The sequence below is a fragment of the Sclerotinia sclerotiorum genome, genomic scaffold (genome assembly GCF_000146945.2).
Source record: "Sclerotinia sclerotiorum 1980 UF-70 scaffold_1 genomic scaffold, whole genome shotgun sequence".
NCBI lineage: Eukaryota > Fungi > Ascomycota > Leotiomycetes > Helotiales > Sclerotiniaceae > Sclerotinia > Sclerotinia sclerotiorum.
In genome coordinates this window covers 1,238,277-1,263,560 of record NW_001820835.1, presented here as the reverse complement: position 1 = coordinate 1,263,560, position 25,284 = coordinate 1,238,277, and the positions used below count along the sequence as shown (strand labels likewise).

At 41.0% G+C, this 25,284-nt stretch overlaps 10 protein-coding genes across 10 annotated transcripts; 6 read left to right on the top strand and 4 right to left on the bottom strand.

The window, feature by feature from the left end:
- Nucleotides 1-3,821: 3,821 nt before the first annotated feature.
- SS1G_00488 (hypothetical protein) lies at nucleotides 3,822-5,736 on the bottom strand (the record flags this gene model as incomplete). The annotated part of the gene is made up of 3 exons (XM_001598350.1): nucleotides 3,822-3,879; nucleotides 3,991-4,665; nucleotides 4,715-5,736. The coding sequence occupies 3 exons, from the start codon at nucleotides 5,734-5,736 to the stop codon at nucleotides 3,822-3,824; spliced, it is 1,755 nt and encodes a 584-aa protein (XP_001598400.1).
- A 649-nt stretch (nucleotides 5,737-6,385) lies between these two features.
- Nucleotides 6,386-6,613, top strand: SS1G_00487 (predicted protein; the record flags this gene model as incomplete). Its single annotated transcript, XM_001598349.1, has 1 exon — nucleotides 6,386-6,613. One exon carries the CDS (start codon nucleotides 6,386-6,388, stop codon nucleotides 6,611-6,613), a length of 228 nt encoding a protein of 75 aa, XP_001598399.1.
- Nucleotides 6,614-7,096: 483 nt separating this feature from the next.
- On the bottom strand, nucleotides 7,097-7,625 carry SS1G_00486 (predicted protein; the record flags this gene model as incomplete). Its single annotated transcript, XM_001598348.1, has 2 exons — nucleotides 7,097-7,272; nucleotides 7,595-7,625. 2 exons carry the CDS (start codon nucleotides 7,623-7,625, stop codon nucleotides 7,097-7,099), a joined length of 207 nt encoding a protein of 68 aa, XP_001598398.1.
- Nucleotides 7,626-7,916: 291 nt separating this feature from the next.
- On the top strand, nucleotides 7,917-9,348 carry SS1G_00485 (hypothetical protein; the record flags this gene model as incomplete). The annotated part of the gene is made up of 4 exons (XM_001598347.1): nucleotides 7,917-8,036; nucleotides 8,111-8,174; nucleotides 8,343-9,267; nucleotides 9,339-9,348. 4 exons carry the CDS (start codon nucleotides 7,917-7,919, stop codon nucleotides 9,346-9,348), a joined length of 1,119 nt encoding a protein of 372 aa, XP_001598397.1.
- Nucleotides 9,349-11,495: 2,147 nt separating this feature from the next.
- On the top strand, nucleotides 11,496-13,153 carry SS1G_00484 (hypothetical protein; the record flags this gene model as incomplete). The annotated part of the gene is made up of 2 exons (XM_001598346.1): nucleotides 11,496-11,573; nucleotides 11,663-13,153. 2 exons carry the CDS (start codon nucleotides 11,496-11,498, stop codon nucleotides 13,151-13,153), a joined length of 1,569 nt encoding a protein of 522 aa, XP_001598396.1.
- Nucleotides 13,154-13,659: 506 nt separating this feature from the next.
- On the bottom strand, nucleotides 13,660-14,480 carry SS1G_00483 (hypothetical protein; the record flags this gene model as incomplete). Its single annotated transcript, XM_001598345.1, has 2 exons — nucleotides 13,660-14,027; nucleotides 14,150-14,480. The coding sequence occupies 2 exons, from the start codon at nucleotides 14,478-14,480 to the stop codon at nucleotides 13,660-13,662; spliced, it is 699 nt and encodes a 232-aa protein (XP_001598395.1).
- A 702-nt stretch (nucleotides 14,481-15,182) lies between these two features.
- On the top strand, nucleotides 15,183-15,896 carry SS1G_00482 (predicted protein; the record flags this gene model as incomplete). The annotated part of the gene is made up of 3 exons (XM_001598344.1): nucleotides 15,183-15,215; nucleotides 15,499-15,531; nucleotides 15,789-15,896. The coding sequence occupies 3 exons, from the start codon at nucleotides 15,183-15,185 to the stop codon at nucleotides 15,894-15,896; spliced, it is 174 nt and encodes a 57-aa protein (XP_001598394.1).
- A 1,084-nt stretch (nucleotides 15,897-16,980) lies between these two features.
- On the bottom strand, nucleotides 16,981-18,641 carry SS1G_00481 (hypothetical protein; the record flags this gene model as incomplete). The annotated part of the gene is made up of 2 exons (XM_001598343.1): nucleotides 16,981-17,192; nucleotides 17,474-18,641. The coding sequence occupies 2 exons, from the start codon at nucleotides 18,639-18,641 to the stop codon at nucleotides 16,981-16,983; spliced, it is 1,380 nt and encodes a 459-aa protein (XP_001598393.1).
- Nucleotides 18,642-19,179: 538 nt separating this feature from the next.
- Nucleotides 19,180-20,388, top strand: SS1G_00480 (hypothetical protein; the record flags this gene model as incomplete). Its single annotated transcript, XM_001598342.1, has 2 exons — nucleotides 19,180-19,611; nucleotides 19,681-20,388. The coding sequence occupies 2 exons, from the start codon at nucleotides 19,180-19,182 to the stop codon at nucleotides 20,386-20,388; spliced, it is 1,140 nt and encodes a 379-aa protein (XP_001598392.1).
- Nucleotides 20,389-21,287: 899 nt separating this feature from the next.
- Nucleotides 21,288-23,991, top strand: SS1G_00479 (hypothetical protein; the record flags this gene model as incomplete). The annotated part of the gene is made up of 2 exons (XM_001598341.1): nucleotides 21,288-23,005; nucleotides 23,058-23,991. The coding sequence occupies 2 exons, from the start codon at nucleotides 21,288-21,290 to the stop codon at nucleotides 23,989-23,991; spliced, it is 2,652 nt and encodes an 883-aa protein (XP_001598391.1).
- Nucleotides 23,992-25,284: the final 1,293 nt, after the last annotated feature.

Here is a 25,284-nt window from a genome sequence, read left to right as displayed (position 1 = left end):
TTTTTGGGAATGTAGTTTTGATTTTGATTTTGATTTTGTGTTACGAGGTTTGCCGTCTAGATCACGTGGAAGTGCTCTAGGCTCTCGAGGTAGTTTATAACTAGGCGTCAAGCAGGGACTTAAAGTAATGACAATAATGCAATTCGTAACTAATAGTAGAGTATACTAAATGATTGATCTTGAGCACGAAGCTCTATACAAAGGAAATCCATCTTGATTATATAGACCATCGTGGCATGCGTCCCAGTGCTCCCCAGTTGTCCCAGTTGTACTGGGACAGCTGAGCCTACTGGGATCCTCATATCACATGATGCTAATCACGTGATGTTAGGTATGTGAGATCCGTCGTAACATTTGTAATCCTTAGAATCTTAAAAAAAGTCTTCAAACCCAATACCTTCTTTTTAAAAGAAATACAAAAGATCAATTCAGACTTTGTATTATATACTAATTTGTTTATCAATCTTACAATTCTCGAAAAACAAAAAGCTATTATTGTTACGACGGCTTCGGATCTCGTATCATGTGACCAATTATGTAATCACATGGTCCCTTAGATCCCCTCGGTCTCTTGATCGAAGGGACCGAGGGGACCAAGGGGACGATTAGCATGAAGGTCTATATAATCAAGATGGATTTCCTTTGTATAGAGCTTCGTGCTCAAGATCAATCATTTAGTATACTCTACTATTAGTTACGAATTGCATTATTGTCATTACTTTAAGTCCCTGCTTGACGCCTAGTTATAAACCACCTCGAGAGCCTAGAGCACTTCCACGTGATCTAGACGGCAAACCTCGTAACAACAAATGATCTTATTTTATAGATTGAATAGATTTGATTAACGTGGTTTATCAGTGGGTCGGACATATCAGTGGGTCGGACACTTTTTCAATATCCTTTACTCTCTCACTTCAATACGCGTTTATTCAATAGTTATTAATGGAAATTCATTCAAAAGAAGCACGAATAGTCCTGGCCATTGAGGCTATCGAATTGAACAAAAGATTGACGATTCGAAAGGCTGCTAATTACTATAGTGTGCCTCGATCTATATTATTCGACAGAATTCAAGGTTGTAGTAATATAGCTGAAAGTCGACCAAAAAGTCATAATTTGACTGAATTAGAAGAGGAGGTGCTTATTCAATATATTATTGATATGGATGATAGAGGATTTGCCCCTAAATTAAATAGTGTGGAAGATATGGCGAATTATATGCTCGAAACACGGGGTGCGAAGAAGGTTGGAAAGCTCTGGGCTCATCGCTTTGTAAAACGACGTTCAGAATTAAAGACGCGTTTTAATCGTGTCTATGACTTTCAAAGAGCTCTTTGCGAAGATCCAGAGCTTATTGAAGAATGGTTTCGATTGGTATCGAATATGCGGGCGAAATATGGGATTCAGGATTTCGATTTCTACAACTTCGACGAAACAGGCTTTATGATGGGTATAATATGCCCCGGAATGGTTGTAACTAGTGCTGAATGAAGTGGCAGAAGCAAGGCAATACAACCAGGCAATCGAGAGTGGGCTACAGCGATTATATGTGGTAATGGAGAGGGTGAAACTATACCACCATTTTTAGTGGTGCAAGGACAATATCACCTTTCTAATTGGTATACAGAGAGTGATTTTCCTACAGATTGGGCTATTAAACCTACTTCTAATGGATGGACGAATAATGAGACAGGTTTAGAATGGTTAAAGCATTTCGATAAGCATACTAGTCAACGGAGAAAGGGCAAATATCGAATGCTAGTATTGGATGGGCATGAAAGTCACGAATCGATACCTTTCCAGTCATATTGCAAGTCAAACGATATTATATGCATAAAGTTACCATCGCATTCAAGTCACTTAACTCAACCACTTGATATTGGATGTTTTAGCGTACTCAAACGTTCATATAGTTGTCAAATTGAAGGATTTATCAAGGCTCATATCAATCATATTTCTAAGGTTGAATTCTTTATCGCTTTCAAAGCTGCATATCAACAATCGATTACTATTCAGAATATAAAAGCTGGTTTTCGAGGAGCAGGTCTAATACCATTTGATCCTCAATCTATACTCTCAAAACTAGATGTTAGGATTCGTACTTCTACCCCTCCATCTACCTCCTTGGAACTTACCAATTTCTGGATCTCTCAAACCCCTCACAATCCAACTGAGGCTCTTTTACAATCAACTCTAGTAAAAGCTCGAATAGCTCGTCATCAATCAAGCTCTCCTACACCTATATTTGAGACTGTGCAAGCTTTAGCTAAAGGTACAGAGAGATTGGCATATGAAGTTACACTTTTGAGTGCTGAGAATCGTATGCTTCGAAGAGCAAATGAAGCATTAAGTAAACGTCGACGCGCTAAAAAAATTCAACTACGTAATGGAGGAGTACTTACTGGACAAGAAGCTGAAGATATATTATCACAACAAGAGGTTGATAATCAGATTCAACGCGACGAGCGTCAAAATGGGGGAAATTCTAATAGGGAATCATCTACTAGTCGATGCTGTAGTAAGTGTGGAAAGACTGGTCATAATTCAAGAACCTGTCAAAATAATACAATAGATGCTAGTTTATTAGATTCTTAATAGTTTCAATCGATTCATCCAATTGTTATTGAATAATATAGTTTTAAAGTGATAAATCGAGGAAAAAGTGTCCGACCCACTGATATGTCCGACCCACTGATAAACCACGTTAATATATATAAATAAATGATTATTAATAAATGTTTTATTTGTAAAAAAGATATTTTGAATGAATATTTTTTTGGTATATATAGGTTTGGATTTTGTGGGTATAGGGGGTGTATTTGTATATATGGTGATTGAAGGGGAATGTAACGATACTGTACTAAAGGCAGCGGCTGCCTAAGGTTCGTCGGTTGGTATTTATGGGTTAAGGCTTTATCACTGGTATTCACTTGGAAGTGAAGTCGTTACTAGATCAAGTAGAATGTAGGTAAACTAATTGATAACTAAGTTGAGCACGAAGCTCCTCGGGCTCCTTATCACGTGATTTCTGATGGTGCGTGCGCATACGATCTTCAGGTGACCAAGATCACATACTAATTCGATGAAATCTGATCGTGTTTGCACAAGGCCTAAGCTCTCCTAATTAATCAGTTTGCTACCATCGTAACACCATCAATCCTAATGGTGAATCGTGACAGGGAAGAGGAAGAAGAAAAAGTAATAAAAGGAATGATAGCTTTTTTGAGGGGATGATGATTTGTAATAAAGGTATCGAAATGTTGTTTTGTAATTGTTTTAAATTCAAGATAAAAAGTGGTGAAGAGTTTTCGTGATCTTGCTGGGAAAGCAAGGACTTCCTCTGAGCTTAGGTAGGTGTTTAGGAGCTGGGTAACTGGATTGTAGATGGTTTGGGCATCGGTAACTTTGTTGAGAAGGTTGCTTGCCTTATCGGAGAGGGTTTTAGAGAGACTTGGGGGGCTTGAGGTAGCCATGGTATTAGTTTTGGATTGTTTGTTCGTCCTGGACCTAAGAATATGTTGGACCTTTATTTTTCGTGCATATTATGTAGGTTCTGTCACGTGATTGAATCACGTGGTAATGGGCTTGTGGAGTCCGACGTAACAGTAATCTGTAAAATATCCTAGTGAGAAACTTTATACAGATATCTCAAAAATTCCCATATATGTGTCCTGTATGCCATCCTATGCAAGGGAAAATGTATGAAAACGCCTTCGCTAGATCAACTATCGTAAGAACTGGTTGTATATTGATCTAACCTTGTTAGAAAGAATCCTGTGTTCTAACGCCAGTACTCGAATCTATATCCCATTTTATGAAGTCTAGTGTTCCTCCCAAGGAGCAACCAATTTTACCCTTTTCTTTGATGGTGCAGATGACCTAAATTTTAGGTCAGTAATTTAGATATAAAAACAGTTATGATGTCAAAGAAACATAGCTGCCATAAAAATTTGCAATCACATAGCTGGTGAAAGTTTGAGTAATGCTTACAGTGATTTTTCTTTTGCCAATGCTTCATCTTTCATTCTCTGCTCAGCAGCAGCTAATGCCAAAGGTCTCAGTTCATCTCTCATTTGTTTCTGCCTCGCGTATTTGGCTTTACTTAGACGTTCGTTGACGGGCCCACCATGTACCAGTCGTGTGAGGTTGGTTTCGCGTGCTGAGATCTGGTTTCGACTGAGTTTGAATGAGTCGGGGTGGTTAGGACAATTTCTACCATGGGCCGTCCGGCCAAGTCTAATGATATTCTCCCAGTTGACACCGCAAAGATAGCACCAGGATTTTCCGCAGCGACCTAGGAAATAGTCGTCAATATTGAACTTGTAAGAAGAGATACATTTATACACACATTGCATATGATCACAACCTTCGCTTCTAACAACACACTCTTGGCATTTGGGGCAAATTCTCGAATCTTTCGCCAAAAGCTTTGCTGTAGCCTCTTCTTGCTCCAAACGCTCAATTTGTGAGTCATCAATATCGAATTCATCACAAGATTGTCCTTCATGCCACGGTAACTTGTGTTTGACGCAGGTCTTGAATCTACAATGATTACAAATCATTAATGGCTCTGGTCCTTCGTGAATTTGACCTCCGCCGCAATTGGGAGCTAAGCACATAGTGAATGTATCCGGTCTCGAAGCTTTCTCTCTCAAGTATGAATAACTATTCAAAAATTAGCAATGAATGTAAAGAACTAAAGGAAGCCACTAACCGTTCAAGTACATCTATAGATGCTTTTTGCGAAATATCTCTAAAAGTGAGGACAGCGGGACAGAGAGGACACTTGATGCCATTTAAAAATCCATACTCTACAGCTGTAGAGATGGATGCGTTGAGACATGCCTTACATGTACGGTCCTCATTTGGATGTTCGCAGGTATCCGTGATAGAATACCAGGTCTCCGATTTTAGAACTGTCTCTGCACAAATGGCACATTCCACCTCCCGGAAAGGTGGATGCTCGACTCGTTTAGCTGCATTTTTACGAGCATAATATCCAGTATTCGCATCGTGATCATTGCCCGATTCTACTGTAACCTTGAAAGTCTTTTTAGCCTCAACAATCTTTCCGCCTCTAGCAGATCCTGCAGCCTCGACAGTCTCCATTTCAGTATCCCTATCGTTCTTGTCTCCATCACTCTCCTTCTTACTGCTCTCCTCGTCGCTTTCCTTACTCAGGTAATAGCCTTCTGTTGTTTCAGGCTCAGGAGTCGATTCAGGTTTCGTGTCGAAGATGTGATTTGCGCGTTCAGGGTTTTCGGGGTGGGAAGGCATCAAGTCGAAGTGGTCATATTGTATATTATCAGAGGCCAAATCTTCTATTTGAAATTCATGACCGGAGGTCGTCGCGGAATTTAAGGGCTCAAAACTTGAGGATTCATCAGAATCTTCCTCATCTTTTTCCTCCTCATCATTTGCATCTTCTTCTTCCACTTTACTCTCCTCACCCCCTTGCTCCAGTTCTTTCTCGGACTCTTCCTCATCTGCGATCACGGGATTTACAGGTCGTCGTGGTGGAAGGCCACCACCATTTGCCAACCAGTTCTTTATTTTTTCGCAATCGTCTTCAAGAAGGTTCTTCTCCAAAGACTGTAATCGAAGAAACAAAGCAAGTCGATCACCTTGGTTTTCCGGTAATTCTCCATAATGCTTCAAAATATGGCGAATGTTTCGTGTGTCATGTTGCTTAAAGTCCAGACCAAAGACGTCGCTGGACTTATAATCGAAAGTCATTGTGACGGATCTTCTGTTTTAAAAGAATAATCAATAATTTTGTTCTGCTTGGTTGATTTTGAATATATTGATCTGGTTGATCTGGATAGAGATAATGAATAGAAAGGTTGTAATGACATTGGGAAGGAAATATTTGAATGTTGCAAGGTTATGTGTACGGGTGGTGGAGGTGGAGGTTGCCTAAAAGGCCTAGTGCTGCAGATCGGGGAATTTCAGATGCGGAGATAGGTAGATTACATAACCTTAAGACTACAACAAGTAGGTAGGTAGTGAGTCATGTAAGTCACATATTTTCTGTATAAGATTTCGTTTTATGTCACTATCTATCCAATGTCTATTAGTCACATGCAAAGTAAACACCCGCACACAAACCGATACTAATAATGGATCTTTTGTTTGCTGCCAAGCCAGCTTGTATGACTTACACCTGCTTTCTCTTCCAATTTCAATATTCCCCTGCACTTCTATTTTCTTCCAGCCTTTTCGCAACACTACAGAAGAAAGTTGGAGACATTAAATTCATCTCTTTCGCCTTCAAGAATTTCCATTCACCAATCGCAATTAATAGCCTATCGAGGTGTTGGAAGATCTCGACATGTTCCAGAAACTTGTACTGCCGAAAATCAATTGGATACTTCAGACTGGTAAAATGGATCTCGAATTTAATGCTAAAGAATTGATGGGGTATTCCGACTACGCCTTGTCGTTGTATGGCCAAGTCTCGAATGATAGTGAAGAATCATTGGTGTTTTGCTCTACATCGGCAGCTAGAATAATACTCCAAGACCACTGTATTGCGATGAGGAAAGCATTTCTTGTTTTCACCACAGCAAACTTGCATGGCTCATCCGCTATATATCTTTTGCACCGGCAATGATGATGACATCTTCTGTAGCTTGAGAGCTCATCGATGCCGAAGTATGAACTTGGAAGCTACTAAATTGCTCGCAGCCTATCGAACAGCTAAGACAAGCAGATTTCACTTCCTTCTCCGCAGTCTCTCATTTCTTTTGCTTGTTGTATGGTGAGCAAAACTTCAGATAATCTACCACTCGAAACGGGGCCCTTAATCTCCTGCCATTGATACCATTCGTTTTGCTTGGTGTACCTTTACATTCAATTTGTTTCAAGAACTTCTATTGCAAAACCTTGCAAAATGGGAATTTATCTAGGTACTAGTGAGATCTTCAAAGTTTCCTCCATATTATTAATTCCCTTGATAACTCATTAATGGACAGTCTGCGGCAATGAGGAAATTCTCAAGAAAATAGTTCGCCATGAGAACTCAACTGGATTTCAGTAACGTATGCTAGCTAGAGGTGAGGTAAATTATGAATGAGGCTCGAAGAAGAGATTCAGACTAGGTCTTTATGAGTCTTAATGTGTTCATCATCGCAAATGGCAAATACTTTTTCCCATTTCTTGTAACGATGATAGGTCCCTTCCCAAATGAATGGATCTCTCTTCCTCCCTTGCGCTCATTTGGCAACCAGTAATGGTAGGTTTGAGGCCGAAAGACAAATCCAGTGACATCAACTGGGCCAATTATTCTATCATCGGTAAGTCTCAGACAATGCTGGCCATGGCTTTGGAAAACGCTGCCCAAATCTCAAAATGAATAAGAGCTGTTGGGCTTCAAATAGCGACCCGCCTTGTTTATTGGTTGACGAAATCCTCGCTAATACTCTTGGGTAGTCATGTAGGTATGAATTCAAGGTTGAATTCAGTTTAAAGTCTACGTTCTGAATCAAATCTTTCAGCCCTTCGGCATTGAGCATATCACCAGCCAAAGGCGTCCAATCACGGATCATCGTTTTATGATTTTTGCTTACCCCAAACTGTGGTAGTTAAAACCAACAGTACGAATCCCTGAGCCACTCAACAGGCATTGGTGCTTTCGAAGCCAAGAGCAGCCTCTAAGATGGATGAAAGAAAGAATTCGAAAATGTGTTTGAAAAAATGCAAGGTATCCCCAAATCAAACCCATTAATTTTCCGAATTGAGAGACATGGTCATTATTTCAGTGAGGATGCCAAGCCTTATATTCCTTCACTGAGATAGTCCTGGTACAAAGGAGAAAATAAAATGGGGAATGATAAAGAGAGTTGGTACATGTTGGAAACTTTAATTATTCCTAACTTCAACTTTCCATCACACCCGGAAAAGCACTCTATATAAAAATGCATTTCGTTCACGACCTCACCGAGTCTCTAACGCCCGGTTCTGCTGTAATCAGCATTGGCGACAAAAGATATGAAGAGAGCATCAAACGATGGGCAGTGACCGCTGAAAAGCGAGCTGTACGTCTACCATACCATACCTAACCACAATATAAATTCTTCAATTAACCAAACTGCACCACAGGGTCTCGTAGTTTTTCCTTCAACATCATCAGAAGTATCGAAGACAATTCTTTGTGCCACCAAGTTTGGGTTTGAGTTAGCCATCGCAGGCGGTTCTCATTCCACTAGTGGATCATCATCAACTGATGGAGGGATTTCTATGAATCTGTCCCGAATGAGAGGCGTCACAGTCGATCCCAGAAGCCATGACAGTCACCGTACAAGGAGGGGCTTTATTGGAAGATGTTGACAAAGCAGCTGCAGGGCATGGACTGGCTACTGTAGGTGGAACTGTCAATCTGACGGGAATGGGGGGCTTGACTTTAGGAGGGGGGTATGGGTACTTGAGCGGCGCATATGGAACGGTGGTCGACAACCTCCTTTCCGTTCAAATGGTTCTTGCCAGTGGGGAGATTATTACGGTGTCTGAAAGACAGTACCCTGAGCTGTTCTGGGCTGTCCGTAGGGCCGGAGCAGCATCCGGGGTAGTAACAGAGTTTGTTTTCCGCGCACACAAGCAAGAAAATTTAGTATGGGCTAGCATGCTCGCGTTCCCTCCCGATAAATTAAGCTCAATTCTCGAATGCGCAAATCATGTCATCGATGTATCCAAAGGAGAAGCCACAACAATGGTAGGATTTGCTACGCCCCAGCTAGATCTCCCATCATGCATCATGACAGTTGTTTTCTACAATGGCCCAGAACAATCTGCAAAGGCATTATTTGAACCAATTCTCAAACTCGATCCCTTACTAAACACTACCGCTATGATTCCCTACCCTGAGGTCAACACCTTCCACAATACAAATGTTCCCGACGGAGCAAGAAGAACGATGAAAGACTCTACATTCACCACACCCGTGGACATTCCATTCGTGGAAAGCATGTTCAACGATTACGTATCTTTCATTCAAAGCACACCGGATGCACAAAAAACTCTGATTCTCTATGAATTCATCAGTCCTCATAAAATCATGTCCGTACCACAAAATGCCACTTCATTCGCGAATCACGGACCCTATGGGAATGTAGTTTTCGTAACTGCATGGACAGATCCAGAACACGATACAGTATGTAGAGAGTGGACGAGAAATATGGCACGGAAAGCCAGAAATCAACTATTGAAAACTCGTGGTGCTGGGGAAGGAGTCGGCGAGTATGCTAATTATGAAGGTCGATTTCCCTCCCCGTATGTCTTAGCTTGCTATTTTTCCATTGTAGCTCCTAATCTAGCCTAATAATCTTTCTTTCGCCTTGCAGGTATGAATGAAACACCAGCGAAAACACTCTTTGGTGATAATTATGAGAGATTGGTAGAGTTGAAGCAGAGTTATGATCCTACGAATGTTTTTGGAAGATGTTTTGATTCGATGCCTGGGCATGGGGGAGATGTCCCTAAGAATTAATATTCCTTTGGTAAGGTAAGGTTGAGGTTATCTTGATGGCAGGTAAATATGTTATGGAGGTATTTATGAACTTGAATTGAAGTTGTTTATTGGTGGGGAATATGGGAAATGAGAACGTCAAATATCACTTTTGTATATTTCATTGCTCAGTTGCTAATTTTGTGAGGGCGCAATCCAATACATATAATTTTGCCATGGCCGGCTCGGGTATTTTGCTTACAGCCATCCCCGGATTTGCGCCGGGGTTTCGGGTATCTTCCCTACGCTAAAATATCCTAGCGGCCGAATGTGAGATTACATAAGCGCCATTCCGCAATATCATCCAGTTCTCAAAATTGACAATTCTGAACCTAGGAGAAAATCAACGCACCTCACCAACGAAGTACAAAAAAGAAGCTCTTTCTCTTTCAATCTCTCCCTTCCTCTACCTTTGGTACTGTCCAAAGCTCTTTTTGATCTAAAAGAATCCACAAAATAATTATGGCGTTTGAAGACGCGTATGTGGTTACGATGGTAGACAATTTTCGAATTCCGCGAAAAAGTATAGGAAATGTCTACGAGATGTGTTTGAGAGGGAGGGTCTTTTCACTTTGATATTTTTCTTCTTTTATGACATTAAGGGATAGATTTTTTCACTATCTTAATAGCTTTTTGAGAAGGAATTCGGTATATTGTGTTCGTTGTTACGTTTTTATGATGTGCAGAATTTGTTTCGCTCGCCTTGCAATCACTGCTCGAAACTGCGACAACTTTCCATCAACACAACAACATAATAATTTCCCTGGATTACCTAGCTTGGGCAAAAGGGCTATGCATGATGATTCTTTCCCAAGCATTTGCAATTTAGGTCGCAGTATTACATCCGTCCAAAGCAGAGTATGGTAAGGCTTGATTCGCACTGGCGTCATATTTTACCAAGTCCATTGCATACATCATCTTTGGCGTCGGCAATATCATGCCGAAGATATACGAGATACACTAGTCATGGGATAATTGGAAGAAGTTTGTTTCTGCTAGTAGAGGAAATCCAGATGTTTTTGCCGATACATTCGTGTAGAATTAACATCAGACGATTACATAGTGTCACGTGGAAATATTCTACAAATCCTGCTCACTAGGAAGTTTAAAGGCAAACTAGAGTACTAAGGCAGTCCAGACGTTCTAGACATTACAAATGGTATTGTATAAAACTAGAATTCTTCTATCTGATATGATTTCTCGAGGCAATGGATGTTTAGATTTACGTCAACACGGGTGACTAGATATTCTTCGGTTCCATCGTTAGTTCGCCAGTGCAGACTTTCGATGATGACATGGTTACTATTCTTTAGCATTATCTCTCCGCTTGTTAAACTTAACATTTCATTCAAGATCTTTAATTGCAGATATACTGTTTCTTTCCATACCTATAGAAAGACGATTTGAATTGACTTGTGGGTTGGTGATTTTGTGCACAAGGCTGTACCACAGTATGGGGAATACTGGCTTTAAACAATCACCAATGTATAGATGTGGATGATAATCCCATATTCTATACATTTAGCTGTAAGGCTTGTCCTTTTGCAACACACGGTTACCGGAAGCATGGTTTCGTCATGGGCCCACTTGAAAAAAATCCAGCTAATGCATGTTTAGTTGATTTACGTACTACGTTCCTGAAGATCTTGTGCCGCTGTCCGCATTTTGTCCTTTGGTCCATACTTATTTATGGATCATTTATGGATTGTCTAAGGAAACTTTGTTCAATTAAAAGTAGTTCATCCGTACTATGGAGTGCCAACCGTGTGGTGCGTCGTGCGGGGTATATTCGACGCTACGATGATGATTTTGCAGATCATGTCCAACTAAATAAAACTATTGCACTTTGTTGGAAACTCTTTTCCATGAGAATGACACTAGATATGCTGGGCATTGATCAGCACTTTAGCTCATAGAGAATACGGGAATTTCTAAGAAATCGATATTCGATCGTGTTTAATCGACTCATCTGGTGAGCAAATTTTTTGTAAACATGGTAGGCAAACAAGGTCAGGTCAAGCCAAGCCTGCGTCATAGAAATTTGGAAGATGGAAAAGAATCCAATGAGGAAGTATTTACGTGGCCCTTGTTCTCGATCTTTTCCTTCTCACAACATCTCTACCTTTACGATACAATAACTTACATTCGTTAATCATGAAGTACTCAGCACCAGTGTCCCTCGCTTTTGCAGTTAGCGCTTCAGCTGCCTCCATTCGCCGAGACAATTGCTCATTCACTCTCACCGCATCAGGAGGAGCGTCTGGTATTGTCGGTCAGTTGGACGATGGTCAACTTCGTATCCTCGGTGGCCACCCAACCGCAACCTTCACAATCAGCAACGGTGCAGCCACTGATTCGAAAGGCCGACCATGTTATCTAACATCCGAGGCTAACCAATACCAATGTGATACTGGTATGACCGCCACGAACGGTTTTGCTATCGGTGCAAACGGTACATACTCTCACTCTGGATCGTCCGTATTCTATGCATGCCCATCCTCTGATTCCGATTACAACATCTATACAACTCCTATTGCTAGCCAGACTAAGTGCGTCAAGGTTGAATTGACTGCTAGTGGATGCTTTGCCCGGGCTTCATCATCTTCAGCAGCACAAATAAGCACATCTACCCCATCATCTAAACCTTCCGTTACTACTGCTACCACAACTCAGCAGCAGACATATAAACCTTCCATTATTACTGCTACCACAACTCAACAGCAGACATGTGCCCCTTCAACTGTTACTGTCTCATCCCCAGCTCAGACTATCTATGTTACAACCTCTGCTGTGGCAACCGCACCTGGTCAGACTATCTACGAGACCAAGACTTTGAAAGAGACTACCCCCGCCCAGACTGTTGTTGTCACTCAGACTCCATCTGCTCAAACCATCTATGTTACTTCAAATGCCCCTGGACAAACTGTTCACGAGACTCGGACCCAGGAAAAGACTGCTCCAGCTCAAACTGTCTACATCACCCAGACACAAAAGCAGACTGTTGCTCCTTCAACGGTCACCGTCACTCAAGTCCAATCTGCAGCTCCTTCTACAGTTACCATCACCCAGGTACAGACTATAACTGCTGTCTCTACACTTAAGGCTAGCTCAGTCGTTTCTTCAATCCCATCCAAGGCCACTTCAACCACTCCATCCTCCACATCCTGCCCTACAAACCTAGATGGCACCTATTCATCCCCCAACCTAATCATCCCAGTATCATCCAAATCCCCAAGTACAGCCTACGGCACTTCCTACTTCGGAGTAGTAAACAGCACCATCTCCTCCCTCTTCAACTTCGACATACCCACATCATACGCATCAAAGAAATGTTCTCTAGTCTTCCTCTTCCCAACCCAAGACATGCTCGAAACCTCCTCTTACACCTTCTCCGGATCCGGAGCTATTAATTTCAAACAATTAAGCACTACTGTTACTCTTAACTCCACCTATAACTCTATTGGAAATACCGAAAGGGATTTCGGTAGCAAGATTTCAACACCGGGTTCTTGGACTGTGGTTGATACTTTTGATTGTCCGGCTGGAGAGGCTATTAGTTTTGAGATGAGTACCGGTGGAATTAATACTAATTTGTCGTGGTTTGAGGATTATAATCCTTCTCCCATTGGTCTTTTTATTACTACTTGTTAAATTTTGTTCATAGGGAAAATTTGGAAATTTCTTAAGGAGATGGATGAAATGAATGAGATATGAGATTCATTTTAATGTTTTGTTTTTATTTAAGTATGGTTAGGATTTGGTTGCTAGGATTGAATTATTTACGAATGGGATGATTGTATTTGGAGAGGGATTCTATCATCATCACGTTCATTATGACGTTGGATATATATTTTGTATATAAGACAGAAGATTAATAGGTACAATGATAATAACTAATTTATCAATACGCAATATAAATCTCACATAGTTTCTTGAAACTTTGAATGTTTGGCTAATGCACAAAGTGTGTGGTTGATTGAGCCAAAGTGTCAAAAGCAATCGAGTGATACTTCTACTGCTCAAAAAAATCTTTAAACTCTCACCATGAGTCTAAAATTCTGGTAACGCAAAAACAAACCAACTAGTACAACAACCAAAGTCGAGAACCATATCAAGCATAATACGCCTCGTAGTCAGGTGACTCCCAACCACCCCCATCAAGACCTCAAAACCCATCCCTCCTCAACAGCTTCCAAAAGCGGACTCTCAAGCACATGCACCAATTTGCCAACTCTCTCCCACCCAATCTTCTCCATCCACTTCTCACCCTGTCTCATTACCACCCCACACCCCACAATCTCACACCCAATCCTCTCCAACAAATCCCACGTCGTCTTTAGCGTCGTCCCTGAACTAACCGCATCATCAATTATCACGCATTTCTTCCCTATTAGTAGAGGTAAAAGATGCGGATCTAGATATGTATTTTTGAGACCCAGTTCCGGAGACGTGATAGAGGATACTGCAGCGGAAAGTGCGTCGTCGTACCAGAATTTGCGGGAATAACCGAGGGGTATATATCTTTCTGTTGTGTTGAACTCGTCAATTATTTTCTTTTCTTTTCTATTAGGTAATACATGTACGGAATTATCGCATCATGGAAATAATATGAAATTATATATTATAATATATAACAAAATAACATACTCAAACCTAATTTCCTCGCTACAATAGGCGCAAGTGTTAGTCCTAGTGTTGGAAGACCGATTATTACATCGGGATTAAATGGTGCTACTTTTTCGGAGAGGAATGAAGAGAGTTCGTCGACGACGTCGATAGATGCTTGGTTTATGAGGAGGGAGGCGACGGCTTGGTGGGGTTGAGAGGTTATGCGGCGGATGGGGAGGAGGAGGTATCGTGAGTCGGGGAGATGGGCGGAGTAGTTGTATTGATAGGGGGGTTCTTTGGGGATGTGGTTAGAGGGTAGGATTTCTTGCCAGTAGGAAGTTGTGGGCTCGGTGAAGTGGGTTGAGGTCATGATTTTTTGGTGGTGGAGGGTTGTGTATGGGTGCAGGCGGGGATTTGAGAGGGTTACGTTGGGGATTTGGGATATGTAGGAGGAATAGTGTGGGGTTGCTGAGTCATGCGGGGATTTTGTTTGTTTCTAGCTAGTCAAGCGACGACTTGTCATGATTATGAAAGTATAAAGTATAAGGGAAGAAATATCCAAAACCTACCGCTCAGAACCTCGTTGTTATCGAAAGATTGCTTCAAAAACACAAATGGGAACCACTTGGAGAAACTATACATCTTCTCTCAAGTTCCCTCTTTATCAACTCTCCATCCACATCAAACGTTCACAGTAGGTTACATGCAACACCAAAACCTCTAATTATCAAAACCGTGTGTGTATAGATATATAACTTCACATCTACCAAAATTGGCTTGCCGTTTCTATTTCTCTATTCTAGCATTACTTTGCAAGTAATAATCGCTAGAGCAATCAAATTCTGCTTATTTCTTGCCAATACACGAGGTTTGTTCTCCCTCTTACATGTGACATTATAATACAAGTGAGCAATTTATATCCTTTTTTTTATCTAGAATTTCGGTAAAACTTTCATGGTAAGGTTATAATGTTTTCAACATTTTATATAATTCTAGAAGGCTCAAGTGAGTCTCATGATTTTTCAACACTGCGTTACTAGTAATTTGGCTGTTTAGACTGAGGAAATTCAACATGAATCTTGGCCGTGATGGGTTTTCTGATACAGTATGTGGAAAATTGTATCGGGGTATATTTGCTCTACGTTGTATAAATACTGAGAAGTTAGATGAGCTGCGCGATATTTTGGTTAGTTTCTAGGAGCAATGATGATATAATCTTACAATATTGCGAGTAAAGTAATCAAGAGCAATATCATCGAGTAGTTACACTAAGTTGTCTTGATGCACTTGCGTGAAGTAGTGCAATAAAATCTCTTTTCGAGGTTTGGTCACAAAAAGTAAGATGTTAATTTCCTATTTTAATATGAGGGTTTAAAAATCATAGAAAGTTCATTGTTAACTTGAGCCTTCAGAGGACGCTTGTAAGTCATTTCTATATTAAAGGGCGGAATAAATATGGCACCAGCGATCAGCAAAGAACGGAAAAAACTATGAGATGAAGGATATAAAAACTGTGATTTCAATTAATCCATCTGAAAACAAAGATACGAGCACATCAAAAAAAATAAAAATAAAAAATAAAAAATCCTCAAGATTTTCAAAACTCAACAATATCTCCACTTCCCAAACTTACTCTTCTCCTATTTTTCCGCGTGCTGCACCATTATAACCTACCCAGATACTAGCACTCGCCAACCTAATTAAGGTTACCTCCAACTTTCACCTTTCTACCAAATTTCAAAATGATCCATCTAAGCACCCCTCTTCATTAAACGATCTCTACTGAACTCATAACCAAGGGCCAAATCCAAGAATTCCCGTTTGTGAGGATCTCGGCTATGACTTCTGTCAGGTACTGTAAATACTTTAAGATAATTACCTTTCAAATATTTTCAATATATATATCTATATAAAACAAATATGACCATAATGTCTATTATCCAATCATCTAGAAATACTACGGAGATGGTTTTGGCGTCGGAGCCGGAGAGAGCTGTTGTCAGTTTATGTGCCTAGTAGGTAATTATGGATGGAATTGTGTATTATATTTATATTTATACTTATCTTAGTATTATATCTATTAGCTATCATCTATCAGATATCAGAATAAAGGAAAGCTATTATATTATATGATATTATATTTATATAGATGCGAGGGGTGATACTTATTAGTAGAAAATACTATAAGATTTTATGTTTTCCGATAATATATGATTATGTGACTGCGAGTGTAAAGTATATAGTGCCACTATAATCATATTATTAATCACAGATAGGTTGGAATTATCTTATATATTATTTTAGATATATATTGATTTATAAATATTATTACTTCAGAGCTGCACAGTAAATTCGCATCCGCATTCATATTCCCATCCATTCTCACCCATCATCCCTAAGTTTGGATATTCCTGAAACTAGTCCTCATCCACGTCCTCCTCCTCCTCATACACAATCCACCCCTCTTTCACCATCTCTCCTTCAACACACCCACTCCTCTCTACCCCCCAAGAAAAAAAACCTCAAACCCTCTCCAAGAATCTCCCTCTCCCTCTCACCCTCCATCCCTATTTCCGAGCCAAACTTCACACCCATCATTCATAGCAAGCTTCAACAATTTTCCTTTATATTGTGAGAAAGTCGGGATTCAGAATCACATGCATAAGGTTTCCATATATATATAATCACATAATCCCTGATAATTAGATATAAAAGAAGGCCTCTACCCTTCCCTCTTCAAAAAACAATCAACTTTTTACATAACTCTTTTACTTTATATAACTCCAACCCCAAACCTATTATAAAACCAATTATTCTCTTAAATGATATATTAAAATGTAATCTAATCAACTTTCTCTTCCATTTTCCCCTCACAGCGTACTATCGGGATGCACGTATCTCGACCTACTCCTTTTACAATATATTCCCCAATCCAAACTCTCATGCCCATCCTCATTCTCATTACCATTCACACTCTCATACTCAGTCTCATTCACACTCTCATACCTATTCAAATTCTCATTCTCATTCCAATTCCAATTCCTACAACTCCTACTACCCCCGCTCACTGCAACAACATCATCTACACAAACTCCATCCAACCCATTATAAGATTACAATACCAAAAAACACATCGAATTTATCTACAGTAGTAATTAGAGTACTATAATACTTTAAGCGTGTTTTCAATATGTATAGGGAAATTAATAGATAATTAGATGCCTGCGTGTTTTACTTGAATATCTTTCTATTATTCATGTGTATATCCCTGGCTTCACGAATACCAGCGAGTTATAAATACTACTCTAGCATATATAATATCGAGTCCACCAGTCTACGTGTCTAAAGCAACCATTCACTGACTATCCGGCGGAAGCTCCTCCCTCCTCCTCTTCACACCCCTTTTCCCTCTCGACGCCGCCGCCACCCCCACAAAACACACCACCCAATCTCTCACCCTCTTCACCTTCCCCAACTGCACATCCATCTCTCTTCCCTCCAATTCCCTCTTCCCATAACAACCCCCCACATCACTCCTATCAATTTTCTCTCTATACAACAACCAAATCTTCGTCATATCCTTCCTCAAACTCTGACCATGAACCTTTCCCCTAAAACTACCTAGAGCTACATTCTTCACCAAGACAATATCCTGAACTCTTAAATTTGCTAGTATCTCCTTTACATCCTCTTTTCCCTTTCCCGATAACCAGAAATTAATCGAAAAGCCACTTTTTGTATCATCTCCCACTAGAATCTCGACGAGTGAGACTTCGCCTCCTTTTCTAGTGGCTATTGCTTTCGGTTCTGAGATGGAAATAATTCCCACGATGAGATTAATTGTCATGGTTTGCGGATGGATTGAAGATAGATATTGTGCATGAGGCAAATCTTTCAGATTTGTTACATGACCCGCCACGGGAATTTGAACATTCTCTCCCTCCGATTGTGGAAAGACTGATTGGGAATCGTATAGTGAGTTTGAAGTTGAGAATGATGTGCCAGCATCAGAATTAGAGGAGATGAAAGAATCATGAGGGGCGATTTGAGAAGAGGGAATATCGTGGATGGCGTAGGAATGTTCGTAGAAATGAGAGATGATTTCATCTACAGGTTCTTGGTCAAGATTTTCATTCTCATTATTAGTAGAGAGATGTGTATCGTAATTTAATGATTGAGATTGTGAGTAATTCTGTGACTGGGAGAGAAAAGTAGTAGTTGAAAAGAAATCTAAAGCATGAGCAGCGGTACCAGGATAGAAAGGATATTCATGAAAAGCATGATCTTGCGAAACTCCTGTAGTAAGATGTTTCCGATCGAGAGGAAGTTCGCGCCAGTCAGGTCCGAAGTTTGATGGTGTGGAAGATTCCAATACGCTGGTGTTATTCCGTGGTGCAGAGTTGGGATATGATCGAGGGAGATGGAGGAAATGAATGAAGGGTTCAGTAAAGTCAGATAGAAGTTTTGATTCGTCCCAATCAAGTGAGTTGCATGAAGGGGCTCCTGCGAAGAAGATGATCTTGGGTGGCATGATTAGATTAGATTATTAGATGATTGGGATTGTGGCCAATCATGTGAGATGATGTTGCAGTTTTGTTAGTTGGCATCAGTTAGGATCAATTGATAATTTGATTCGGGACCGAAGGAGTGAGTGCAAGGACTCTGAAAACACCGAAGTGCATAATGCGGACATACAATGCGGACATGAGAAAATGCCGACAGTGAATTATCTCTTATCTCCAAGATGGAATATGTAGCATGTCAGACAGTAATAATGATAAATGAACGTATTAATAAAACCTTTTCCCTTCATATATCAATTTCAATTTGCAATTGCTGACATTTAACATTCATGACCATTCGTACCTTGGTTTCTTCTTGCTCGTACTCCGCATGTCCTCCCGTTCTCTGTAAACAATCACAAGCCATCAGATAAACTCTAGAGCGGATCTGATAAAGAAATCCACTTTTCACTTGCATTTCCGTCTATTCACCGATTATTCACCGTGTTATGACGACTAGCTAGCAACCAATCACGATTCAGTATATGCAGTACGCAACCCCACAAAATGTCGAGCGATGGAAATAAAACCAGCAGGTCTGCCACCAGAATAACTGCCATTGCGCCAACCTCACGCATCAAGAGAAGTATGGCCTCTACTTTCAGATCATTTTTGGACACGGCAAAGCAAACTATCTCGGGTCAATCCACTCCAATTCCAGGAACTCCATCCGGAAATACTCCAATCGAGAATCTATTCCCAAAAGTTGACCCGGCTGTAGATGGAGACGATTGTGATCATGATTGCGAATCGTGTCATGTAAAATATCCAAAGGGGTTTAAGATAGATGAGGATGATAAGTTATATGGCCATGTTAAAGGGTGGAGTACACATATTCTGGTTGCGACAGGAAAGTCGGATTGGGTAAGGGATGTCGCCGATGAGAAGGGGAGTGTGATGCAAGCAATCGACCATGCTTCTGTTAAACCAAGCAATGGGGTTAGTGAGCCTTCTTCTATCGAAATCATACGCTATTGCGCTTTGGGACATACTGACGATCCACCATAGAAACTTATGCTATCAGCCTCGAATATACCCACTCCTTCGCATTCCGCAGATTACTCGCAGCCTACGACCGTTGTCCTATTGCCTGCATTTATCGTAATCGAGAACGTTACCCCACGATCGGTACCAACTCTGATAACAGAGTTCATCGACAAAGCTCCTACCAATACGACACCTCTGGGGCCTATTTCGATACCCAAGTCACTTCCCGACCCTCTTCCATCCGTAGGACAGCTTACATCTCGACCATCACCACATCGCGCGCTCATTCTTCTTTGCTCACAAAAAACTCGAGATGCAAGATGTGGACAAAGTGCGCCATTACTGAAGAAGGAATTCGAAAGGCATCTAAGGCCTCTTGGGCTCTTCCGAGATCTTGATGATGATCGACCAGGAGGGGTTGGCATCTACTTTATATCTCACGTCGGCGGACACAAATATAGTGCAAACGTCATGATCTACCGAAGATCCGACGCGTTTGGGTTGGATGCTGTTGAAAGGGCCAACGTCGATGGAGATGTTATGCCTTCGAGGCTTGTACCTGGCGAAGAAGATGAGAAGGGTGCAGCCCAATGTATGTGGCTCGCCAGAGTGAAACCAGAAGATTGTGAGGGTATTGTGAAATTTACCGTTTTGCAAGGGAAACTCATTAAACCCGAAAGTCAATTGAGAGGTGGATTCGATCGGCAAAAGGGAGTATTTAGTTGGTAGATGGTAAAAACGGAGGGAAGGAATTCGTTTTTCATTTCATGTTGGGTGACGATTTAAATGTTTGTTTAGGAAGGTTTAGATGAGATATGGAGCAGATATCTAACCATCTTTTGGTTAGATGATACAAGGACAAATGGTCCCTCGATAGAAGTTTGGGGTTAAAGTAGGACCAAGTAGGCGAGACCCATCAAATTATTGAATATCTGCTTCCGATTTGAATCTCAAAGCTTGGTAAGTGAATAAACCTTACCTAGCTAGTAGCTTCCTAGGTACCTAGTAATGATTGTACGGAGGAAGTGGAAAGGTTGGAATATTTGATTCAAGGATGACGGGAAGAGTAAGGAGTAAGGAATAGAGAGAGAGTACGGGGGATGATTAGGTAGGAATAGATAGAGAATACGGAGGATGATTAGGAATAATAAAAAAGGTAAAATGACCTCTTTGGGATTTAAATTGATATATTTTGGAGTAATTTGGAGGACATTCGATTCATTGGTGTTCTTGCTGTCATTCGAATCAATTGCGCACATGAACTCGCGACTTTCCTTTTCACTGTTGCCCGTAGCAACTCACCACCCAAAACAGGTCTAAACAAGCAGTTACTGGGTAAATGATTGATTGATTGCCCATTTGACCATTTGACCTTGACCATTCCACCATTATTCCACCACAAGAACCACAAGAAATCATTAAAACAATTTCATTTCAATCAACCCCCAATAACCCATCCATCCATCCATACTTACATACCCTTTACTTTTTATCAAGTATTACTTTATCATGAGTTAGCATTTATTTGCAGTAATCATAACACAACAAAACTTTTGCTTTTACCGTTTTCGCATGTAGCATTTAAATCAATCCATTCAATTGCATTCATTGCCTTCATTGCTTTCATCATGGCTACCAGCTTCCCCTACCCAGAATCAATACATTCCAAGCGCCCAAAGACAGCATCTGTATTGAAGGCTTTTATTCATAAGCGCAACCCTTCGGAAGGATCAGCTCTTTCACCTACCACTTCACCAAATGACGTTTTTGTAGCTTCTCCAGCCTTCGAAGATATGCCATCGCCGACGGATTATACCCACCATCGCGCTCTCGCGGACATTCAACGAAATCAACAAACTTCTTCCATCTTGGCACCTTACACGACTTCTCAGCAAGAAGGATTACGACCAAAGACCGGTATAGGGGGTAAGGGACTGCACAAGAAAACATTGAGTGCAATGTCGCTCAAATCACTGGCAAGCCCGGTGAAGGATTATAACAAGGGAACATCAATTCGAGAGAAGTCCCCGACAAAACCTAAAAAGACCAAGTCTTCGACAAGTCTTGTTGGTCTCCTTACGCGCCCGAGGTCGTCGAAGAATCTTAAGCTGGATGTAGAGCTCGCGCAACGGAATTCGAAAGATAAGGAGAACCAAACCCCGGAGTTGTCATCACCTGTCCCAGAATCCACAACGCGTTCTCCGCGACCACCGATATATTCACAATTCTCGAGTGACATGTTCACAAAACAACCTCTGGGAGGAAAGTTTCTAGAGGATCAAATTGATCTCTATACACCTGAGAATTATTCCCCCAGTAAACAACGAAACTTCTACAATGGACCAAATACACAACCGAGTCTTACAAACCGAGAAGGTGGATCATCACGGCCGCATTCCACATATTTACCCAGCAGTTTCAGTATCCAAGACATTCAGAGGAAGATGAGTGGAGAAAATAAAAACAGATGCAGTGTTGACATTCCAAGACGGCAGGTCTCGAATGAAAAGAAACAGAGTTTTGATTTTCGGACTTCGATGGACTTGAGGCCAAGACCAAGTTTCCAACGATCGAGTACCGAAACGTCAGTCGCATCCGTTAAAACATCCAGCAGCACTCGAGGATCTCGAGTCATGGCAGCCGTTTCAAACTTCACGGCAAAGGCAAGAGGTGATAGTGGAGGATATACTCCGGCACAAACACCGACCTCCGCGAACTTTGGACCCGACAGACCCCTCCATGATAGAGATATCGACGCCGAGTTCGAAGCTATGTTGGACAGGCGGAATATTCCAGAACATCAACGCGGGAAGATGAGGAATCTTGCTAAATCAATGAAGAAAGATTTCATAAAACAAGATTGGGCTGAAACTGCCGCTGCGAAATCTGTTAGGCCGGCTAGTCATGGCAGCGACACGAGTGGCGAAAATGGAAAGAAGGAGGAAGTACCGGAAGTGAAGAAGAAGAAGAGACCAAGAAGCCGAACATTTACTCTCTCCAGGTCAACCAGTAAGGAACGACCGGGCGATAAAGACAAGAAATCAGAAGGGGTGGTGGGAAACAAGAAATCTACCGAGTCTTTGAATAGTGGAAGTAAATCACTTACTTCTGCTGGCGCTCAAGTAGCACAGAATTTGATCGCCAAGGCCAAGGGTCAAACACCAGATGATTTTGTCGCATATTTAAGAAAGGTCCAGAAACCAGAGTTGGTCGAAGTTGGAAGATTGCATAAACTCAGGCTTTTATTACGAAATGAGACGGTGGCTTGGACTGATAATTTCGTTCGTCAAGGTGGAATGGAAGAGATAGTGGGATTATTACACAGGACTATGGAAGTCGAATGGAGGTTTGTTGAAACATGTTGCTTTTGCAAGAGTATGATAGCTGACCATATACAGAGAGGAGCATGAAGATGCCTTGCTTCATGAGGTTTTGCTCTGCTTGAAAGCACTTTCAACCACGGCTTTGGCTCTTCAACATCTCAACATTATTCAAAAGACTCTCTTTCCCGCACTGATTCACATGCTATTTGATGAAGAGAAAAAGGGACCGGCGGAATTCACTACTCGAAATATTGTGACTTCGCTTCTATTTACTTACCTCAAATCAGCTACCCTTAGCGAGCGCGCAACCAGAGCACGATTTCTTCTCTCCTATCTTCGTGACCCAGAACCAAGCGAATCACAGCGCCCTGTGGATTTTGTTCTCGATATGCGTCGTCAACGCCCTTATCGTGTTTGGTGCAAAGAAGTAACTAACGTTACTAAAGAAGTTTTTTGGATCTTTCTTCACAATCTCAACGTCATCCCTCGTCCAGATTCGCGCCATGCTCCAGAACGACTGAATGATTTACCTCCCGATCTTCCTTACATGATTAAGCACTTCCCACAAGAACTTCCTCCGGTTCCAGCCGCACCATATGTTGGTGGTGTTGAGTGGGATGCAACTAATTATCTCGCTTCTCACCTTGACATCGTCAATGGCTGCATTGCATCCTTACCCACTCTTGAGGAACGTAACCAGGTCCGCGAGGAACTGAGAGTCTCCGGTTGGGAAAAATGTATGGGATCTACTTTGCGCTTATGCAAGGAGAAATTTTATGGTGGTGTTCATGCGGGATTGAGATGTTGGGTTGCCGCTGCAATTGAAGATGATTGGGAGACAAAAGATGTGAGATGTGGTCCTAGTACTGACAACAGAAGTCCAGTGCGGAAGAATGCCAGTCCAAGCAAAGCAGCTGGTGCTCTGGTGGAAAGCACACCGCCTAAGATTGATATGAAGTTGAGTTTTGCTCAGAATAGAACTGATAATGGAGGAGATGCTTGGCTTTGAGTTTGGTCATGAGTTGACATAGCCATCATCTTTTGCTACTAAAGATAGAGCATTGGCTGATAGAAAGGGAAAGGTGAGGCCTAGTGGCTGATAATGCTCCTGCGAAGGGGTGAAAGACGAAAGAATTTGCGAGATGAAGTTTTCCATTTAATCTTTTGATATGGTTGTACGACCTTGGTTTAATCGGTTGGAAGGGGTAAGGATTTGTTGGATAAGGAAGGGAGGTGTGTTGGAGTAATTATTGATTGTTCTAGACACTTTGTGGTGTGTCATTTCCTTTTCTCGGCCTCTTTAAAGGGGAAGAGTTTCCTATGGATAGGATTATTGTTTTGTGATGGAGAGAAAGTAAAGAAGGATATGCAGCAGGGGAGGGAAGAATAAGAGAAGAGAGCAAAGCAACTGAGTGATCGAATTCGAATGAGAGGAGAAGAAACGAAGGAAGAAAAGAGAAGAGAAGAGAAGAGAGAAAGATGACTGACCGGGACGTTGATTAATGATGAATTTATGATGAATGATTCAATGGTACCTTTTTTTGCGTTTTTGTATTCTTTGTTGTTGTTGTTTGTCTTTCCCCCCCTCTCTTTTCGCGCGTAGCTAGTTAGCTTAGCTTTTTCTCAGATTCTACTCTTTGTTTTGCTCCAGGTCGTTAAAGTAATGATTTGGTTTACGAGTACATTGATAGGATTTGGGGTTGGAGGTAGTTGGTAGTAGGTAGTATGGGATAGTATAGTATTGGATAGGAGAGGTAGTTTTAGGTAGGGATAGGGATAGGAGGGGATAGGTAGGGTAGGTTAGGTAGGATAGGATAGGAATATTATTTTATGAATGTGTAAATTTAATTTTGTTTGTTATTATGTGTGTGAGTGTGAGGAGAAGGGTTTATGTGTAAGTATATGTATACGAAAGAAAGATCTTAGATTAATTAGCTAGGTAGGTAGTTGTGGGTAGGATGGTAGAGTTGTGATGTGATGTAATTATTCAATAGTATACTCCATATTTAATAATCTCTCTCTCTCTCTCAAATAGTATACAAGACTTATGTATACGATAATGAGAGATTGTCTATCGTTTGAATGAATGAACTGAATGAGGGAAAGGAAATTATATTTTAGGGTGTTAATGAATGTAATCTTAAGATCTTAAAATATTAGATGGGAATGCGATTCTTCTACTCTATTCTATTCATATCGATTTCGTCACATAAAATACGCGTATTCATGGTATTGATATATTAGGTGAATTTTATTTATTCATCCATTGATCTAAAGGCGCTTTGGGATCTCATCCTTCCGC